The 13,340-nt window shown below is 46.3% G+C and overlaps 1 protein-coding gene across 1 annotated transcript in view; it reads left to right on the top strand.

The window, feature by feature from the left end:
• The window catches only part of RELN (reelin), a 567,367-nt gene that overhangs the window by 275,396 nt on the left and 278,631 nt on the right, over positions 1-13,340 (top strand). Inside the window, exon 7 of the mRNA XM_090041978.1 lies at positions 13,103-13,199. Coding sequence (XP_089898104.1) covers positions 13,103-13,199 — 97 coding nt within the window. The remainder of the gene's footprint in view (positions 1-13,102; positions 13,200-13,340) is intronic.

Raw genomic sequence — 13,340 nt, 5'->3', positions numbered from 1 at the left:
AAGAGATCTACCTGAGTAGCACACTTAGTATTGCTCTCTGTGGTGCAGATTACAGAAGGAATTAGCATTACTATTTGTATCAAGAGAAGGAGAAGCACAGCAAACTGAAGTGTTTCTATTTCTAGATAAGTAAGATGCTAATGATGATTTGGGAAATACACATCAATTATCTCACTATATTTTTCTGTTGAGCTACTGAGCAATTAACTCTCTGCAGCAGTAAATTTCAAAGAGAACAGGAAGGTTTGGGATCAGGATTACTCATAGTCTTCCACTTCTTATGAGAAAATAATCCTAAAGCAGATGAATGATAATGAACACAGATGTATTAGAGGGACAAGAGTCTTCCAGCTCTCCAGAGCTCATCACATTATTTCAGAGATGAGATTATGCAAGAAAAATAAATGAGCAGTTGAACCACTTTATATTCATAGAACTTAGAGAAAGTGCCTATTAGACCTTCTGGTTTATGTGCTTGACCATTCTGTATGTGACATTCCTGGACAAGGCTACTCTACTCAGAGAGAATATGCATATAACTAGTAATAGTTCATGTAGGAGCTCAGCTCTGAAAATACAAAAGTTTGCAGACAGAAAATGAAAAAAGTGGTCATAAACCTATAGGACAATATCAGAAGCATATGTGAGCAAAATCAAGGGAGAACACATCCTATGTTACTGCAAGTTAAAGGAGCTCAACATGAAAGATGTAGAAATCACTGTTTAAAAAACTGTCTATAGAAGAACTTAGAGTCATAGTACTGGTATTTTGTCCTTGTCTAAATCATACGTAGATGTAAATAATCAGCATTTCAGTATGTGATCAGCAGTGGGAAATTAGGTGATGGCTTTTCTTGTGCTTCATAGCTTCATAGTGCTTAGGGTCAGAAGGGACCTAAACAGATCATCAGGTCTGACCCCCAAATAATGTTTGATAATCTAAACCTATTAAAAATCAAGTGACTTTAACAAAGAAGGCAATAGCATTTGGCATCTCTTAGGTAATTCTTGTTATACTATCATAGTTTCATAGTTTGTAGGGTCGGAAGGGACCTGAGTAGATCATCTAGTCCGACCCCCTGCCATGGCAGGGAAGAGTACTAGGGTCAAACGACCCCAGCAAGGTGTACGTCTAGCCTCCTGTTAAAGACCCCCAGGGGAGGAGCCTGCACCACTTCTCTTGGAAGTTGGTTCCAGATCCTAGCCGCCCTGACTGTGAAGTAGCGCCTCCTGATATCTAGCCTAAATCTACCCTCTGCCAGCTTGTGAGCATTATTCCTGGTCACTCCTGGAGTGCTCGGGGGAACAGGGACTTCCTCAGTCATATTTACTCAAATCCAAGATTACTCTGAATTTAAGGCAATCCCCCCAATAATTAGATTCTACACATGGATAGTGATTTTTTGTTGTAATTTTCCAAGTGTAGAATCTACTTATTGGAGAAGGATCTTAAATTCATACTCCCCAACAGCGCTGCAGGGAAAGAAGCAGGGAAAGCAGGATGGGCAAGGGGGGCAGGCAGCCTGCCCTTTGCCACCTGCCCCATGCTACTTTCTCCGCTCAGCTCCTGCATCCTCTGCTGCTTGTCTTCTGTTATCTGTCCCCCAGGCCCTTTGCCTCTGGCTGTGCCAGCCCTCCCTACCACTTCCCCCCCACTTCTCCCCCAGTGCATGCTCCTGTTGTCTCTTGCCCTGTCCTCAGTCACCTGTCAGCTCCCTCTTCCCATCCCTCCCCCTCAAAATGCCTCATACCCGATGCAATGGCTCTGGCTCCCACTCTGGCCCAGGGAACAACACACAGTGGTTTTGGCTTCAGCCAAGTAGCAGAAGTGGCCGCAGCTCCAGCTTCCCTGCCACTGTGTGGTCTCGCCCATGCTCCCTTTCAGGCTGCATTGCACTGTCTGCCCTGTGCTCCTCCACCCTCCACCACATGGTCTCCCCAGGTTGTTCCTCCTGTACTGCACAGTCTCCCCAAGGTTGGGGCCAGAGCCACAGCAGCCATCTGCCCTGGCCATACTTGAATCCAAGATGAGACTTTTTCCCCATGTGAAATGGGGAAAAAAAACAAAAAAAAAAACTCATCTTGGATTGGAGCAAATACAGTAATGTTAATTAATTCTCAAAACACCCTTGTGAGGCAGGTTATTTCAGCCTTAGAAAGATCAGAAACTAAACCACGATTTTTAGAATACTCTGCTAATTGTCTACATTTTTTTAAACTAAAATTATGGAATATGGACTAAAACATTCTGGGGAAAGGACCACCACAAACTTCCCCATTCTATTCTCCACTACCCAAATGAAAAACAATATAACACACACTCTACCAAACGTGGCACTCCTCTGAACATGCTTTTCTCTCTAGGGGAGGGCATGAGAGAATAAACAATAAATGACAAACTGGTAATTAGTCAGATCACTTAATGTACTACTGGAAAATGCACCAATATTACAGTAATAAGAGCAGTATAATAACCTATATAGATTAGTATAGAATAAAATAACATTCTGGGTGGACTAATTTTAGGAACTCAACTTTAAACACCATGGACCAACTGTTTTAGGGATTAAGCTCATGTCACTGTCATTAACTTAACTTGCAATTATGGTTGCTTAGCACCCCTAAAAATCACCCCTTATATATTTCAAATTTGACACCCAGATAACTCCAAATAATTGAGGAAATTTTGGTTTTAGTTTCCCTACCTGTATATTAGAAATATTAGAATTCCTGAATCTCAGTCCTTCCTCTAATATTTGTTCCAAAGAAGTAAGAGATTGTAAGTGGCTTATATTTATAGTGGAATGGAATAATGAAACTAAAAAATAAAGCAGCTTGATGAACAGTAAGGCACAACTGATATAAATGTTACACCAAAGGGAAAAAATATATAAAACCTCCCAAATTCTCACAAAACTGATTTCTTCCTCTTATTTTCTACGTATACCAAAATTCAAGTATGTGACACTTTCCTTCTCAGAATAATATATGGAGAGAGGCAGAACAATTTTTTCTTCAGTTATTGTTCCTGTGCCTTTCTCCCTATAAGACAATGGATTTCTATCACGTAGCCTTTTGTTGCACTGTATTGCAAAATAAAATTATGGACTACATTTAACCCTGATGTAAGTTGGACACAATTCCAATAGAAGTCAACAAGAGTTATGCTATCTCGTGTCAGGACTAAATTTTGCCTTATGCATTAATAATGATGTATTATTATATACTTTGCTAAATGACTGCACTGACATGTTCATAAAATGAAATGTTCATATTGTTTTAGAAAATGGAACTGAATTTGACCTTGATAAAATCCCAAACTACAGGATGCAACTTGGGAAGTGGGAGAGATGAGGTCATTTTTGATTTCTGTAATGGACTTTGGTATTAGAAAGCCAGTCCTGCACTAAATTGACCCATGGCCAACTGTAAAGAGACCCAGAATAACAAGTCCAATCAATAATTCACCACATCTAGGGAAAACATCAGAAAGTCTAGCATCAATCACTCAGTACACCTTAAAACTCATAAATCTGTAGGGCATTGCGTTCTGTACAAAGTTAACCCATTCTGTAGAAAGTCAGAAACAATAAAGAACTTATTTCAAATATTTCTGGAGAGTTCTCCTGGGAACCAAGCATGGTGAATAACATTAACCAAACTGTATGCACATAAATCACCAGTTCATTAGGACTAAAAGTGAGCATTATGTGAATAAATAAGCATTTAAAAAATATTTTAGAAGTTAATCTATTGAACACTTGGATTAACAATGGTAATTTCTCACTGTTCCACAATTTCATACGCTGTTGTCCTGTTAAAAACTCAATAGGATGTCCATGGATAGTCTTTTTGCAGCTTATACTCATGTCTGTCTGTTGAGGTGGTCCTATTCTGAGAAGTTTTAGAAGGTCTTTGAAGGGTTAGAGAATAGCCAGGAAAACAGCATACATTTGGAGAAGAATTAAAACAAATAGGGATATCTTTATAAAAAAATAGACTATGAGTACTGGAGACATCTTTCTTTTGTACTAGTGGTGAATCTCAAGCATCTCATGTTTTCATTGGCAGTCATGCCACCAAATAATAAAGAGAAAAGAAAAGAAAGCAAGCCCTGCAGAGGGGTTTTGTGATAAGGCTACAGTAGGGGTGTGTGAAAAACTTAAGTTGTTGCAACTAGGGATGGCTGAGTAGGACCTCAGACCCAAATGCCAATTTAGGCTAAGTGCCAGAATGATAACCCCTGGAGTAGAAGATCCAGGATTTAGCAAAGGGGAGTACAGCCTCCCCCTAGGCCAGAGGCAGATCCAGAGGGGTACACTGGCATGGCTGCACCCCCCTTTTGGATTGGTTCACACCCTGGGAGCATCTGGGGACTTCTTTTTTTAAAGTCCCCAAAGCAGGTAAGAATCCCTATTTCCCTTCCATGCTCAGAGGCACATCCCCTTCCCTCCCCATTAACCCATTAGTGTTACTGCTGTTGCTACTGCTTTTCCCACTGTCCCAGGGTAGGGTAAGCTCTGAAGCTTACCCACATACCCCACCATACACATGCACCCATACACCCAGACCCAGACACCCTCCCCCTCTACACCCCCCACACACCCCCACAAACCCCATACTCACCCACCCACATATCCCACAAAACCCCCATACCCACTGGTCCACATCCACAGCTCCCCACAAACCCCATACCCACCCACCCATAACCCCCCTACACCCTTCCACACCCCACACTGTAGAAGAGTAAGATTTCATTTTGAGCTAGTATGCAATCACTTCTATATAAACAGCACAAACACACAAATCAGAAAATATTTTTTAAGTTAAATTAAAATATATTATTATGGATGCTTGATTTTGAGTATATAATTTGTTCCCCGCCCCCCCCGTTCTAAGACGGCAAACCCCCTTCCCAAAAGGAATACTTCCAAGGGCAAGGGACGGGACTTCTGGTGGCAAAGTTCAGAGGTTAGGGGCGGGACTTTCAGTCCCAAGATGGCGACTAGGGAGTGGGGCTACCCTTTTGGCCCTCAGCAGCTCACCAAAATTCATGAAGCAGTCCTCCAGCCGAAATAATTGCCTGCCCCTGTTATAGAGCATCTTGACAGTGCATCCATTGCTTTACTGAAAGTTATTTCTACACCTGAGTTAATGTTTTCAACTAGATTGAAAAACAATCTTCAGGACTGTGAAATAGGAGCTTCATTACCAGGGAAGCTAACTGACAGGAGGAGTGAGGGTCATTAACACCTCTAGAATGAAGCAGGTAGATTATAATGAGAGAAATCAAATGTCTCCCTCACGGCTGCCTGAATAGAAAGGCTGCTGCCATTGCCAATGTTAAATTTTGGGTAAAGCAGCAACCAAGGGGTGCAGCTGTACCACTGCGCCCCACCTCTGAGATCCACCCCTGAAAAGAATTGCTATTTACACAAATCTGTTGGTATGGTGATTATGATCAAAAGTCCAGAAATGCTAGTTTTCAGAGCTCAAAGTGATATCAACAAGGATCAAATGGTATGGCTGCTGCTCCCCACATTGTTCTGGCTGCATCAGCAGTTGGATTGTCTGGATTCCCCTCTTGCCCCCTCACCCTGCATCTCCTGGATTTTGCTGCTTGCCTTTGCCCCAGGGGACAGGGTGGTGCAACATGACACAGCCCAGAGAGCAGAGGGTAAGCCTTGGGCTATGAGGGGAGTCCCTGAGCAGTGCAGAAAGAGGACATCCATACAGCATGTGACCCAGGGCAGCTAGGGCTTATCCTGGTGTGACCAACTGAGCATTCACCCTTGACCACCCTGGATTAATATATGTCAGAGAATGTGTAAGTAGTTAGCTGGGCTACACCCAACTCAGTTTGTTTCAGATGTTTGGGCTTATTTTAATTCTGTAATGTAAGCAAGCAACAGTTTATTGTTAACAAGAATATGAAACATTAGGAGTAAGAGTATAGTCCAGGGGTGGGTAAAATATGGCCCGTGGGTTGAATCCAGCCTGTCAAATGTTTATATTCAGCCCATGGCTGCTCCTCTGAAGGAGAACTGTATCCAGCCTACAGCTGCCTTGGCTTTCAGTGCCTCTTGCCCTTCTCCCTTCCTTGTGTCATAGCCAGCTGCAGCAGTAACAGCAGCTCTGGCTCCAGTGGCCAGGCAGCCTTTTTCCTCTCCAGCCCGCCCCACCCCCTACACCCAGTGTATGCTCCAAGGCAGAGGGTGCTGAACTCCTGGCCAGGCTTCTGCCCAGCAAGGCTGTCTGTTTGCAGCTTCAACTCTGCAGCCATTCACAGACCAGACAGCCCAGCCCCCAGAGAGAGATAAAGCATAGGTATGGCTCTTCCTGCTGGCAGGGGAGGGGACTCAGGGGGAAGAGGGCCAGGACCTGCAAGTTATCTGGACCTTGCCGAGCCAAGCTGATGCCTGATAGTGGTGCAGGTACTGCTAACACAGTACCACGCTGTGTTTCCATGCATCACTTTGGGCCATGCCACTTCAGTGCAGCTGGAGCAGCTGGGGTGGCTCCAGCCTGACCCTGAGTACCCAGCATGTAGCCAGGTTGGGCAGGAGCCATGCTAACCATTACAGCTGTGCCCACATGGCCTGAAGTGGTACATGGGAACACAGCATGGCACCGACCTGGCCCAGATTAGCTGCATGCCAGAGAGAAGGGGGTCATGGCACCAGCCTGGTCAGGCCCAAATAATCCATGGCTCCAGGTCCCATTCTCCCTGCACCCTCTTCCCTGCCCTGAGTCCTTGGCATGCAGCTAGGCCAGGCCAGTGCCACAGTGTGTTTCTGTCCCCATTTCAGGGCCCATGGGTGCTGCTGGAGCAACTGGCATGGCTCCTGCCTGACACAGCCACATGCTGGGGATTCAGGGCAGGAGAAGGGGTACAGGAAGAGCTGCAGGGTGTGTGTGTGTGTGCGCATGTGTGTGTGTGTCCCTCAACAGCCTACCAAAACCTGTTAAGTGGCCCTTCAGATCAAATAATTGTCTACCCCCATTACAATCCCTGATGAAATGAGACATATGTTGTAACCAACTACAAGGCAACATGTTTCAGTTTGTTCATACAAAATATATAAATGCATGTGACTTTAGGAAGTTGATCTTCCTTTTTGTCATATTACTTATTATGACCAAAGCTGTTGCCTAGAAATACCAGGAACAGATTCTCAATATTTTGATTTTCAAAAAAATGGCATTTAACAGCTGAATAATGGATTTCTTCTTTAAGACAGCTTGTTACATTTACTCCCTGGCTTCTGCTAACTCAGGGGCGGGCAAAACATGGCCTGTGGGTCAGATGCATCCCACCAACTGATTTCATTGTCTTATGGGTGCCCACAGATTAATTGTACCCCACCCAGCCCACACACTTAGCTTCCACCTTCCTGTACAGGAGGGCCCTGGCAGGCATGCACAGCTTCCAGGCAGGGCTGATGCCGCCACTGCTGCAGCTGCCAGGGAACTTGCTAAGCTTCCTCAGCCTCCAACAGTTCCTCCTTGTCTCCCTGCTGCAGCACTTGCTCCAGGCAGCAGGTAGGGAAGCAGCAGCTGGGGGGCAGAAGCTGCAGCTGGGGGGGAGCACAGAGCATGGGGCTGTGGCAGGCAGGAGCACAAAGCCAAGAGCCCATACCTAGCGGGGTGGTGGGAGCATGAAGCTTGGGTGGGCAGGGTGTGGGTGTGTGGGGTGGGAAGGAGGGTGGAGCATGTAGGAACCTCCCCACCCAGTCCCCCCATGGTGTACAACCTCCACCAGCAACATCAGCAGCAGGTGGAAGGCCTTCAGGGGTGTGGCCCATGCAGGGTGGCTTGTAGCTCCAGCTAATTATAGGAGCTGCATGCGGTGGCATGGAGTGGACCCAGGCAGGTCCACTTCTATTGCATGGGGCTCCCCATGACTCTTGTGCAGCATCTGGCGCTCATTTGCCACCAGGGGAAGCCCTGCACAATGGAGCCAGCTGCATTCCCTGCCACATGTGCAGCAGCTGGGAAGCAGGGGCAGGGTTCCCTGCCATTTCCAGTGCAGTCCCAGCAGCTGTACATGGTGGCAGGGAGTGGGGAAGGCAGCCAGCTCCATCATGCATACAGGGCTTCCTCCCGGTGGTGCGCAAGTGCCAGAAACTGCATATGAGCCCTGTGCTATAGAGGTGGGCTAGCCTGACTCTGCTCCTTGCCACCACGTGCAGCTCCTGGAACCAGCCAGAACTGCATGCTACCAGGCAAGAGTGCCTGCGCAGGCCACAAACACACTGTGGCTTACCCTCTGATGCTGGTGTTGACAGCAAGGGCTGTGCCCTGGGGGGGTAGGTATGTGGGAGGTCCCCACACCCTCTCATCCTTCCTTATACCCTACAATCCTCACACACACCCACACTCTGCCTACACCCCCCACAACCCTCTGATGTATACATACACCCACAACATACCCTACACCCCATACACACAGCCACATCCTCTCATAAACCCCACATACTCTGCACCATATACACTCCCGACATGCAATACATAAGAGTAAGACTTTATTTTTAAGCTGTTGTGCAATCACCTCTATATGCACTACACAAACAGACATAAATCAGTACAAAAATATTTTTTGAAATAAAATTAAACTATGTTATGGTAGGTGTTTGATTTTTAGTGTATGATTTGGTTTCTTTCCAGTTCCAAGATGGCAACCCCCAACCCAAAAGGAGTACTTCCAGGGCCAAGGGGAAGGACTTCCAGTAGCAAAGGTCAGGGGCTAAGGGGCAGAACTTCTGGTCCCAAGATGGTGACCAGGGTTTGGGGCACCTGTCAAGGGGTGGGACTACAATTGTGGCCCTCAACAGCTCACCAAAACTCATTAAGCGGACCTCCAGCCAAAATAATTGCCCACACCTGTGCTTACTCAAGATAGTGAAATTCATTTTGGAGATTTCATTAGCAGAAATTGTTCATGGAATAAAGGTAGGCGGGTGCAAACTTACTGCATATTGATTATGGAGTTGGCCACACTGTGTTAAATGGGCAGAGCTTTCCTGGAATGGAGCTGGGCAAAGCAGGCCATCTACAAGGAATGTATATCAGTCATGCACCTCTGGATCCTCAGCCTGACCTTTAAAACTTCCTTTTTTCATCAGAACCCTGAAGACAGTGACCCTGAAGAACCTATTCATTACCTCTTTTGGGATGAGTCTCCCCTCTAAGCAGATAATCCCAGAAAGCCCAAAGGGATTCAGTTTTCATTCTTACCATATACCTGCAGCTATTGTTTAGATTAGGGTTGGACAGGCAGCACAGTGGCCGGTAGGGCAAGGAGAAGAAAGCTGAGCAGCAGATCAGCTAGAGGAAAGGGATGAGAGTGACAGTCGAGGATGTGGGGTGAATATGTGGCATACCTGCCAAAAGGGTTTGGCTCCCACTTCAAAATTACCTCCCTTTTCTCAAGTGTTGTTTATTCATTTCTGTCAAATAGATCCTAGGGGATGTTGTCAGGGACTTGGCCATCTCCTGAATGATACTTCTTCTGTGGAGTGTCTGAGGGGACAATTCTGTCATCTCACCTAGTTAATGTGTAAAGGAGGCTCTAAAGGAGTGTCACGGCGCGGAGACCTAGGAGTGGCCATGATGTCTCTAGCACCCCCTACCGTGCCACATAGGCGATTCAGCACCCTCTATCTCGCCTGCCATGTCTTGGTGTTATATAGTTTTATGATGGAGGCTGCCTTTACTGTCCCCTTTGAAATGGTGCTAAGTATATCCCGTCCCCTATCCTGGATGTACTGACCTGGCACACCCCAGTCTTATGGGCTATGCGTACCTCCAACCTCCCCTTTAGCACACCCCAAGCCTCGCAGATGTACCGGACGTTATCTGGTCAGACTCCTATATGCGCCCTCCACTGGCGCCCCTGGGCTCATCACGCAACCAGCGCCCCTCCACCAGCACCCCGGGCTCGTCACGCAACCGGCACCCCTCTATCCGTTAGCCCTCTCGGGCCTATTAACTATATCCGCCCCCCCTCCTGGGGTCCACACAATATACTCACCCCTCCTGGGGCCCCTCCACGTACAGACGGTGCCCCACCGGGGCCTGTCCCTCCACACACTCGCCCTCTCCAAGCTCTCTATAATCGCGGACTCGCCCTCTCCGGGCTCGTCTCTATAGTAGCACCCTACCCTGGGCTTCTTTTCCTGTGTGCCCCTTGCTTGGGTCCAACACAAGCCCCTCGGGCTGCTCACTGGTGCTCCTTGCAAGTGGGGTGCAGGTGGCCCTAGCCGTGCCTGGCCCCCACAATCCTCATTGCCCCTTCTCAGGGCTGGGGTAGTGCACCCCAAACTACAGTGCCCTCGCCGGCACTTTGCCCCTTGTCAGGGCTGGGGTAGTACACCCCTACTACGGTGTCCTAGTGGGCACCAGAGTCCCCACCACTGTGGAGCCCCTCTGGGACTCTTCCCAATTGGGGCTCAGGTGGCCCTAGCCTTACCTGGCCCCCTCGACCCCTTTCTCTGGGTCCTGCCCCACTAGGGCTTCTACCTCACTAAACGTGCCCTCCCTGAGCTCCTCAATCTGTTCACCTCTCCTGGGGCTGGGGTCTAGACGCCCCACAATACAGCACCCCTCTCTGGCGCTGGGAGCACCCCCACCTCCCTGGGGAGCTCCTGATGAGGCCTCCTCCACCCCTACAGCCTCGCCCGGTCCTCCGGTATAACAATAACTAAACAGAACCGTAAGCCAGCCGGCTGTAACACAACAATAAGCCTCCTGGCTATAACATAGGATCTAGGCCCACCTGGCTCTCTCGCAAAGGCCTCCCAGTCAGGGTTCTCTCCACCCTTACCGTGATGCAGCCCCTTGGGTGTTCAGGCTGCACCACACATCTCTGCTCAGCTTGGCTCTCTTGCAGAGCTCCTGCACCTCAGACTGCCAGAAGGGAACCGCTGCTAGGCTTTGGCCTGGGCTGTTTATAAAGGCCCGAACCTGCCCCCTTCTGGTCACGTGACCAGCCTGGCTGCTCTGGCAACCAACACCTGTGCTGTCTCAGGGAGCTTCAGCAGCCCTTATTCCTTAATAGGAACAGGGCACCCAAGTGCTCCAGAATCCCTCAGTCCCACCCACCCTTCCTCTCTCCCTGCGCTCAGCCTGTTGCAAATGATTAATGCCTCTGGGGAAAGACAAAAATGAGCTTGAAATAAAACTGGCTGGCTGGGGAATATTCTGTGGCTGTTTGTCCCTGATATGAAACCTATATGCCCATTTTTTGTCAAGGAGTTTTGTAACCCAAGGGTGCTTCTTAATTCCCCACTGTATCTAAAGTAGCCGTGTCATTCTTTATCACTCATACTTAGTCCACTTGAGTCATGGTGGCCACCCAACTTTAAAGTTTCTCTGTGTTTTGTTCTGTAATGGAAATGAAATATTTATTGCATTGATGTTGGTTTTATATATAGCTTATTAAATATGTGGTAAAGATTTTGTAAAGGATTATAGCTTCAGGGTACATTAAATTATGTAGGAGTTTCACTAGGTTTCTCACAGCTCATTGTGTTGAAAACTTCAAATGATGGCAATTTAATCTGTTGAAATAAAATTTGGAGAGCCATCGCTGAGGACAGGACAGAGTGGGAAGTAAATATCATATTTACTCAAGTACAAGATGAGGTTTCCCTACCAATCAGCATGGGGAAAAAAGCCTCCTGTATTACATCTGCATACAAGGAAACCTCATTAAATACATTATATATCATTAAACTTCTGCCAAAAGCAGCAGTTGCTAATGGAAACCAACTATGAAGTTATTAACTGCAGCCAATGCTGAACATGACTATAGAACAGATTGCCCATGTTGGGGAGACATGTTGATGGGAACCTTCCTCAACACCAACTCTTTTTAAAGTCACAGTGAGCCACTAAATTGAATATATTTTGATTTCCTCTTCATTCCTACAGGTGAACTGTGCCTATTTTCCCCATTTCTAATGATTACTGTTTCTTCACCAGCCTTAAACATCTAGCCAACCTCACCAAACAGAGCCCTAAACAATTCACCCAGAATCCCTCAGTCCCACCCACCCTTCCTCTCTCCCTGCGCTCAGCCTGTTGCAAATGATTAATGTGGTCCTACCCTCCATGAGGTGGAGCTGGACCAGGTTGCCCTGTGCCTCATCTGCATATAAATTTTTGGAGGATCCCAGGACTCATGACAAGAAAACCAAGATCCAGTCCTGAGTGGGGAACTAATTAGCACATGGATCCTTTCTGGGGGATATCTTGAGTACACACGCATACTGAACAATGATTAGTTATAGGGTCACCCTGGTTTTAAATGCTGTTGACTCTGCTGGGGCTGAGCCCAAAGATCTATGTGGTAAATTGCAAGCCTTTTGTTTTGGACTAATATCATGCATAGTTTGTACTATATATAAGTAGGTGCAAAAATACTGCTTAAACGTGTGTTTATGGAGTACCTATGCTAAATCTTGCAGCAATTTCAAAAAGGTAAAATGGATCAATTCTGGGTAAGTAAATCTATGGGTACTACATGCAAGTTACTACAGACATTTATTTCAAGTTCCTTGTTTTCACATTTGCCCCTCACTTGCATGTACTCAGGGAGAGCAGGTTTTAACAACAAGCAGCAGGGGAAGGGGCTGCAGAGGGAAGAAGTTAGGGGAGGGGACAGATGGCAAACGAGTTACTTCACCCCCAGCTTTATTTTCCCTGTCGTGGCTGTGGAAGGGGGACAAATTCAAGGCAAACCTCCAATAATTAGAATGTATACTTGGAAAATTATAACAAATGTATACCTTTTTCATATGTAGAGTTGAATTATTGGGGGGGTTGTGTTATATTCAGGGTTGTCTTATATTCAAGTAAATACAGTATTTCACTGAAAAAAAGGGTTTCTCCCTTCTATTGACAGCTATCATATATGAATATAGTATCATATCAGCTGGTTATAAGAAAGTTTGTCTTTTAAATTAAATTTATAGTAACTAAAGAGTCCTGTGTGTCTGACTGTCAAATTTTAATTCTTATTTTTCAGTTTAGTAACATCACAGTCTTGAATTGATGAACTTATAATTTTCAGCTTGCCTATGTTCTGGTTTTCCTACAGGTCTGAATGTAGTAACTGTGAGGTTGGAGAGCAGTGCGGTATAATTATGCATGGCAATGCAGTCACTTTCTGTGAGCCATATGGTCCAAGAGAATTGGTAAGTGGATGTTGGCTAATTTGCATGGGTCATGGGACTCCAGGTTTTGAATTCAGACCTCATCAACAGCAGACATGTTGATGTGCTTTGAAAACTTGGTCTTCAACAGAGAGGTTTAATAATCAAGGATCCTGGTTTTCC

Source organism: Crocodylus siamensis, chromosome 4 (genome assembly GCF_052110815.1).
Source record: "Crocodylus siamensis isolate JL-2025a chromosome 4, ASM5211081v1, whole genome shotgun sequence".
In the NCBI taxonomy this organism is placed as follows: domain Eukaryota; kingdom Metazoa; phylum Chordata; order Crocodylia; family Crocodylidae; genus Crocodylus; species Crocodylus siamensis.
This window is presented reverse-complemented; position numbering and strand designations above follow the sequence as displayed.